Below are 8,449 nucleotides of genomic sequence, written 5' to 3'. Positions count from 1 at the left end.
TTTTCTCATTCCTGACGCATAACATACCGACGATTTGTCATGTCCCGAGGCGGCCCATGGGAACGCGAAAGGTAACCTTCTGCATCCCTATGATATGTTCCAGATTGGGGATGAAATCCAATAGTATGATGCTCCCGACGCTAAGACATGTTCCAGCCATGTATTCCAGCCCCAAACCTAGCCTTAACGATAACCTTATCCCTAACCTTAACCACAACATCGTGTTAGAAAGTGTTTCCAAAGCGATTCATGGTGAGAAAGTAAGATGAATGTACACGTGTAGATTCAGTCTTCTCATGTTTAGTCCTGTTTCCGCACGTGTAACATAGGAACGTGTTGGGTGGCCGAAAGCGTAACATACTGACGATTTGTCACATAGTGTAGCATGTTATGCTTTTGGAGTGAGAACGTGTTGAATTTTTCATATACTTCTATACATCTTATCAATATAAGAAATGCAAGACCTGACCCTCCTGCTGTTAGTGAACCTCCAGCTCCCCCGTCCCTTCGTATGTATAATGTGTTTTTTTAATGTTTCCCATGAGGTCTGTTAGACTAGTGATATCTCGCATACAGCTTCACTTTAAGACATAAGTGTGTGTGCTAACAGCATCTTATTAATGTGGTTCGGTTAATTTACTGTAGACTAACTGACATTTCAGTAAGGGGATGTGTGAGTGTAATGCTGATCCTGTAGGTGTGTTAATCTGACGATTACAGCATCCAATCTTATCAACACAATAAAAACGCACGCACTCATGTGTTGTTCCTCTTGTAGGTGTGGAAAGGTTAAATGTGTCTGAGAAAGGTCATGGAGATGGAGAGATAAGTAAAAGGTTTGTGTGTGTAGGAGATAATAATGGATTGCGTTTATATAGTTTACTTACTATATACTTTACAATACCCCTATTCATTCACACACTGGTGGAGGCTACAGTTGTAGCCACAGCTGCCCTGGGGCAGACTGACAGAAGCGAGGCTGCCATATCGCACCATCGGCCCCTCTGGCCAACACCAGTAGGCGGTAGGTGAAGTGTCTTGCCCAAGCTCGAACCGGCAGCCTTTCAATTACAAGATGAACTGCCAACTCTTGAGCCACGATCGCCTCAATGTACAAGCTGTTGTCACAATTCCACTTCAGGCTGAAATATTTTTATTCCTACACACTGTTAATTACTCCTGAAGATAAGCCCTTTGGTCACTTTATCACCAGATTTAGGTTTAATGAGCTTTTTATTAAAAGAACCACTGATGTGGAGACACAAGAGTGCAAGCGAGAGTGCCATTTCAGTGATATATCAAAATGAGAGCTCAGATTACTGAGATCCTCACCACTACCACTTCAAGGAATTTCACATACAAGTGAGTCAGAAGGATAACCTAATCCATAGCCCCATCAATCATATTGAATGGATATGTAGTTTGATTAAAACATCTGCTGAAAACACATTTTAGAAGGACAGCATTTTTTTGTATTTATTTTAATTTTTTATTATATTTAAATTTGCATATTGTTTTCAATATGCATTTCATTTCATGTGTGTGTGTGTGTGTGTGTGTGTGTGTGTGTGTGTGTGTGTGTGTGCGTGTGTGTGTGTGTACTTTTCCACTTTTTTATACCCCATGTTTCAGGTTTCCCAGTAAAACTTCTGTTTTTCAATGGGACTTTTGAATGGCAAAAACAGCAAACTCACCATATGGAGCTTTACAGCTAAACAGTGCCTCCGCTGTCACCCTGTCACCTGCAGCCGTGGATGCAGGTGACAGGGTGGGGGTATCGATGTAAGCGTTGCAGGGGCGGGTTAGGGCTCCGCGTGACCAAGGATGTGGGAGGATCGGATTTGTATAAAGTGGATCAGGGTCCGGGTTCCTCTCACCTGTCCTGCACTGAAGGACAGGACTGAAGCGAAGGCTCGTCTTCTTATTCTTATTTTCGTGCGCTCCTGGGAGTTGGTTTAATTTTTAAAAAAAAAAGGAAGCAACGGGAAATTTAAACCTGCAGCAGCAAACTGCACGGGACTGTGACGATTTTCTTCCATCCATTAGAAAGTCTACAGCTGACAAGTGAGTGATTTTTTTGCTGGTTTAAATGGAAAACATTTAGACCGCTACTGTCTCTTGTTTATTCTTGTGGAGATATTAAAGTCTGTATGTTTAAGAAAGGATGATGATAATGGTATGTCAGTACATGAAGTGATTTTATTCACAGTGTCTAATGAAATCTTGATTGCAGTCATGAGCCGCTGGTTGGTGCTGCTGGTCAGTTTCGGGATCGCGCTTTTGGCGTGTTCTCGCTGCGGGCAGGCGCGCGTCGGACAGAATTCCGTCAGTACGGAGATCCTCGGGGACAGTGACGCGCTGCCGATAAACAGGAGCGCGTGGGAGCCGAGAGTGGACCTGACGGTGAGTCTGTTACCACGATGCGTGTTTCAGTCTGAGGGGGTTCACAGAAGTCTCAACAAGTCTGTGCTTTGAAGTCAATCAAATCAAACATTTGCCTCTCACACAATTTAAAGTCCCACTTCATGCAAATGTAATGGCAAGTAAGAAATGAGTGAAAAATGTATTTTTATAGGAACTTTCTAGTTGGATAAAACAAAGGGCTAATCAATTTAAAAGCCAAAACAGCATTGGTTACAAAAGCACATTTAAACAGATGACTTTTTAGCTGCTTTTTAACCGAGTCCACAGATCTCACTATTTACATATATAAATATGACTTTTAACTAATTTACTACTAATTAAAGTTAATTAACAACTTTAGCTAAACTTTTAGCTACAATGTTTCTAAACTAAATGGACAGGGGATTTTTGTTTGTTACGATGTATTTTAATATGTAAATTTTATTGACCAAACTATTACAATGTTACAAAGCTCATTAAAATTTTATTGGCCTTTAATCTTTAGTTGTATCGAAAACGTTAGTTTAGTTGACTCTTTCCTACTCCCTGTAAAGTTATGTGCTGCTGACAAAGCACTTTTGGACTCGGGTCCTTTTCATTGTTAAATAAAACACACACACACACACACACACACACACACACACACACACACACACACACACACACACACACACACACATATATATATATACAGAGAGAGAGAGAGAGAGAGAGAAATGTTTATTTGCAGTGTTGTTGCAATGTTTCAAAAGCTTTATTGACTGAACATTATTGGTTACATTGCTTCAGTTTGACAGGAGTTTTGGTCTTTTTTTGTTGTTTCAAACGTTTGATTGGTGGGAATATTACAAGTCTGTATTCACTTTCAAATTACAGGTACCATCTGGGTTACCAGTCACTTATAATATTTACATGTTTCTAAACATTATCATCAAGAACATCACATTGTTTCAAAAAGTTCATTGGCCTTTTTTATCAGCAGGATACTGTTTCAGGTGCACTTCTCAGCTGTTATGATGCTGTAAGCTTTCATGATAAAAAAAAAACTATGATGATGTTTTAAAATTTCTTTGGCTTTCAACATCATCGGGAAGGATAATAAAAGGTTTCTTTGGTTTATCAACTGGACTGTTTTGCCCCAATGTACAGTTTTAAGTTGTAATGTTGAGGTGTACTTTAGAAGAGTGCTACAAAATTAAACGCTGATAATTCTGCGTTGAGCCTATGATGTCGCCTATGCAAGCCTATAATGAGTCGATGACATTTATGATCCATTGACAATCAGAGGAAAACTAGCCAGAAATGCATATTCGGATTTCAGGCCAATCACAATATTTGAAGACTGTGTTTATGTTACATGTAGTTACTTTTTCAGAGAGGTCTGCAGTTAAGACTTACCTATGGCGTAGATTTAGTCCAGAAGTATAAATCTCACATAAAGTGGCTCAGGGCACTGCAAGTCAGAGTAGTTTAAGCCCTCCGTTTGTTATTTCATGCTATTTTTTCACCAGTACGAAAAGATCACCTTAAATTACAAAATGAAAACCAGGTTCATTTGTTACTCTGTAATAATGTTTGTGTGTCTGTCTGCAGGTCTACCAGTGCATGAGTGACCTGGAGTGCAGAGAGGGGAACTACTGTCACACCTCCTCAAGACGTCCTGCCCACTCCCACTGCAAGACCTGCCGCAGAAGGAAGAGGCCCTGCCTCAGGGACACAATGTGTTGCCCCACCAACCGCTGCAGCAACAGTTTAGATGCTCCTCTACAGAAAACTTCAGTTTAACATTAATGACAATAAACTATTCATAATTAAAATTTTATCAAGTGTATTATCTCTATGTTCTTCCTGCGGCAGATATTTGTGTTCCTGATGTGGACGGCTTTGTGTCTGAGAGGATTCCAAACACTGATGGAGCGCTAAGCCCGCTCACCAAAAAGAAAGGCGGGAGGCAGGAAGCCAAAGGATCCCCTGGCAGAAGTGAGATTAGTGTTATAAACCCGCAGTATGTTTCCCCCTGCCTCCTTCATGTTTCTCTAAGGGTTTGTGTGTTTGTTTCAGGTCAGGTCGGGAATCCTTGCTTGCGCTCATCCGACTGCTTGGACGGTCTGTGCTGCGCCCGTCACTTTTGGACTCGCATCTGCAAGCCCGTGCTACATGAAGGACAGGTTTGCACGCGACACCGACGCAAGGGGAACCACGGTCTGGAGCTGTTCCAGCGCTGTCCCTGTGGGGACGGACTCATCTGCCAGACACTGCGAGAACCCGGTACCCAACTAGCTGCAGTGTCACGGTTCAACTTCTCGGCAACCTCATCTCGCTACTCCTCAGGACTGTCTTCAGGCTCTGCATCACCAGCCAAGGCAAGGCTTCATGTGTGTCACCGATCTAAATGAAGTGGACAAACCGAAAGAATGACTAAGGACTAGTGAGTTGCTGCTTTTGCCAATGACTTACCTCAGAGACAGAAAATGAAGACCTGTGGAATGAAGGGAGGGGTGAATAACATAACTTGTTAAATGCATGACAACACCCGTGGCCCCTCCCCCACTACATCTTACAGTGTTTCTACATGCTAATGCTAATTAGCTTCCTGCCAGGCTGCACTGACAGGCAAACTCAGCAGGAAGTGAAACTCTTTGTGGTGCAGATCTTGTTTCCTCATTTGTGTCTAGACAAGCAGAAACCACTTTGAAATCCAGTTTGACCCCATTTGCACCACCACGAAAAGAACCGGTGTTTGATCCCTAATGCATATCTGCTGCAACTGCCTCCAGCACATGTATTCATGTGCTGAGATTTTGAAGAAACCTGAAATGAAAAGGTTTTGTTTTCATATTCCCAAAACAAAGATAACATCATTACTTCGTTACTAAAGAGGAAAAATAGTTATCAAACAAACCTGTATTAGCTAAAACGTTGAATTAAAACTAAGAAGGAATACTGAACTCAATCTTCAAACACTTCTCCACAATTTCAACCTGTAAAGAAAAAAGAAAATAAGCTTTTACAGGTGTTAAACTAGGTGATGATTTTCAACTGAAGCACTCAAGAGGTGCAAATATTACTCTAACCCATTGGACTTCAGAGACCCAAGCGCTAAATTTTCTGAAAAAATACATTTGTAGTTATATAATGTTACAATAAAATAATGTTCCAAAACAGTGCCTCAGATATGTTAACCTTCTCTTCTTTTGTCAAATCAGAGGCATCTAAAAAAAAAAATAATGTGCTTGATGCTGGAGCACGAAATTATACCAAGAACCTCCAAATTTAATATTTTCTTTAGGAAAATTTATAGTAATGATAAAGTAAGGAACCAAAAATTCCAAAAAAAAAAGACAAAATTATTCAATAAAATAATTCAAACAGTTTTTTACACAAACACATTTAAAAACATCCTCAAGTTTCAGGTCTGAGGCTGTCGAGAGGAATTACTTTCCTGTAAGTGGTGTCTGTATATTTTTGAGTTAATGTTGGTGTAAATATGTATCAGATTTAATTGGTTGTAGCACTCTGCTGATTTTATACCAGCAATTATAAAGGAAATTGTAATGTAACATAAAACTATTTGTCAATCTAAGTTGAACATAGTTGAACTCCTTAAGATTTACCTTTTAAGCTATATGGCTGAAAGTATGCCATGTTTGGAAAGTGTAATGTCTGATAACAACCCACAAGATTTAAGTTGTCATTTCCAATCATAATCAGTTATTTTTTCTGTTTCATTATTGCTGGGATACTTGTAAGATGCCCATTTCTATTGGATTTGTTATTGTTTACTAGCAGTTAGCTTGTAGCAAGTGGTAGCCTAGATCATAATAAATGTAAGTTGTGACTGTGATTGTTGTTCTTATTTGTTTTTTGTGTATCTAAACAACAAAATGGGCTTAAGTATATTTGTTTTGTGTGTTAATCTAAGATGTGTTAAACTGTTGTGGCTTTGTATAGAGCTAATGCTGCAATTTTGGTTAAAAGTAGCGTTTAGCATACTTTAGACAGAAAATCTATCATTAGGAGTTCTGTTCTGAACTGAGAAAAATTAAAGTTTTTAAGTAGAAAGGAGACCAGTAAGAAGGATCCCTAGGCTCTCTGGTCACTTGAACAATACAATGCAGTAAGATTGAACTTGAGTACATAAAACTAGTGGTTAAATCACATCCTTCTCATGCTTTAATATCTGTTACAGAGAGCCCTGCATCTGCTCAGACCACATGCTTATTTAATGTTTTTCCACTTAGCTGATGGGCACTGATAACACAAGCTAAAGTGGGAAAGGAATCATCTCCAAAGGTTTGTAAAGAAAGAGGTTAAGTGAGGTCTGATCTGATAAAAACCGTTTTAAAGGTCTACAAGAATAAAACTACAATCTGATGGCATGTGGGTATGACCATGTAAGGATTTGTTTGTTTGTTTGTTTCCTAAAACCTTCCTTCCAATTGATTGTGATCTTTTGAAGGTCTGGACAGGACAACAGAAAAGAACATGTGTTGGTTTCATTGTGGCTGGTAGCTGCTGGGCATAGCTGTTCTCGCTCTGTGTATGGTTGTCATAAAGATAACAAACACACACAGTGTTTTCCATACCCCTCCAGCTGTGTTTCCCAGCTTCCCTGTTCACATATATTCTGCGTGGGTGATTTATCTGCATGAGCGTCACGTTCCTCGTTTCCTTCCTAAGTTTTCCTTGTTGCTCTCATGATAACCTGATTCTTAGCTCTTAGCTTAGTTCCTCCAATCACCACTTGAGGCTGACTCCAACAGAGAGTCCATCCCAAAGAATCCATGTTAAAATAAACTAAGCATTTATGGTTTTGGCCTAGATCTAATCCTAATCTGCCCCTTCATACTAACATTACCAGCGGGTGATTTCTTTGTTATTATAACTTACTTTTTAAAATTGTATTAAGGTTTAAACTTTGCATTATTATCCGCATGGTCAAAGTGAAATAAAGCAGGATATAAGACAACATCTAGTCTACTATATGTATATGTTTGGACCAAACCGGTAAAAATCCCCTTTCTTCTACTGTATTGAAATGTAACTACACAATTAATCAACGAATTAACTTAATGTAAGAAAAAGAAGCGTAATTGCAACAATATGTCTCGGTTTTTCTACATGACAATGAAATGCAGCTGTAGTAAATGAAAGAAAGTGAAAGTGTTTACAATTACAAAACCATCATTTTGGTGTCATATGAGGCTGCGGCTATGGGGCAGGTCTTTATTGGTAAGAAAAGTTGTAAATCTGTTAAAAGAAAAAAAAATACAATTAAAAGTTAAAAATTTATGTCCTCCTTCACATTTTCCAAAGTCGTCCAACAGGCTAGATTGGAGTGTTTGCCAGGCCACTACTGGCCCCCAAGTCTAATGTTTCACACCGCTGGTGTAAGGGCTCACTGTTAAACATGTCTGCATTTTCTCCAATATGTTTAAATTGACATGGCAGTAACACCATAAATTTAATGTTTTGAGTCAGTTTTTAAAATTAATTTTGTGTTAGTTTTGGTTTTATGGCAACCAGTGTTGGGACTAACGCGTTATTAAGTAACGCGTTACAGTAACTACGTTATTATTGTGGTAAAGAGCACGGTAACTAGTTATGCCAAAACCAGGAACGCGTTACTCGTTACTGGGATTTAGATAGGCTCATTATTCGTTACTTCGTGTGGTGGCTATCGCGGAGCTTCCACAGATTCAATAACATTAGCAAGTGGTGGAGGCCAGCAGGTGGATGAAGGAAAAGGGAGGCAAGAGGAGAGACCCAAAGCGGCCGCCAGTCCGAGTGTCAGGTGAACTGAACTTCAGGTAAGAAGTTATGACCTGCAGTCCATCTGGGTCAGATATAAACCAAGTTTAGGTGGAGTTTACTTTCGTTGTGCTGACTTTTCCGTACTGCGTGCTAGCTAGCATGACGGAGTTTCTATACAGCGGGGTGGGTGCTATGTTACTGATGTTGAACTTTATTTTGTTCATAAGGTTAATTATTAGAGTTGCCAACCGTCCCGTAAAAAACGGAATCGTCTGGTATTCAGAGAAAATAT

General features: G+C 39.6%; 1 protein-coding gene across 1 annotated transcript; it reads left to right on the top strand.

Moving 5' to 3' along the window:
* Positions 1-1,874: 1,874 nt before the first annotated feature.
* On the top strand, positions 1,875-6,933 carry LOC146578971 (dickkopf-related protein 2-like). Its single transcript, XM_085260298.1, has 5 exons — positions 1,875-2,064; positions 2,234-2,403; positions 3,997-4,153; positions 4,261-4,383; positions 4,465-6,933. The coding sequence occupies exons 2-5, from the start codon at positions 2,236-2,238 to the stop codon at positions 4,797-4,799; spliced, it is 783 nt and encodes a 260-aa protein (XP_085116424.1). The 5' UTR covers positions 1,875-2,064; positions 2,234-2,235; the 3' UTR covers positions 4,800-6,933.
* The last annotated feature ends 1,516 nt before the right edge of the window (positions 6,934-8,449 follow it).

The sequence above is a fragment of the Mchenga conophoros genome, linkage group LG3, assembly GCF_057382185.1.
Source record: "Mchenga conophoros isolate Kocher_MC1m ecotype Shallow Benthic linkage group LG3, M_conophoros_male_GT1.1, whole genome shotgun sequence".
NCBI classification, from domain to species: Eukaryota; Metazoa; Chordata; class Actinopteri; order Cichliformes; family Cichlidae; genus Mchenga; species Mchenga conophoros.
This window is presented reverse-complemented; position numbering and strand designations above follow the sequence as displayed.

Bases quoted from the DNA above. Each gene is read 5' to 3' on its own strand.
- LOC146578971 (XM_085260298.1), top strand. From the start codon at position 2,236: ATGAGCCGCTGGTTGGTGCTGCTGGTCAGTTTCGGGATCGCGCTTTTG. The intron at 4,154-4,260 runs GTTTAGATGCTC...TTCCTGCGGCAG, and splicing joins CACCAACCGCTGCAGCAACA to ATATTTGTGTTCCTGATGTG. The intron at 4,384-4,464 runs GTGAGATTAGTG...TGTTTGTTTCAG, and splicing joins CAAAGGATCCCCTGGCAGAA to GTCAGGTCGGGAATCCTTGC.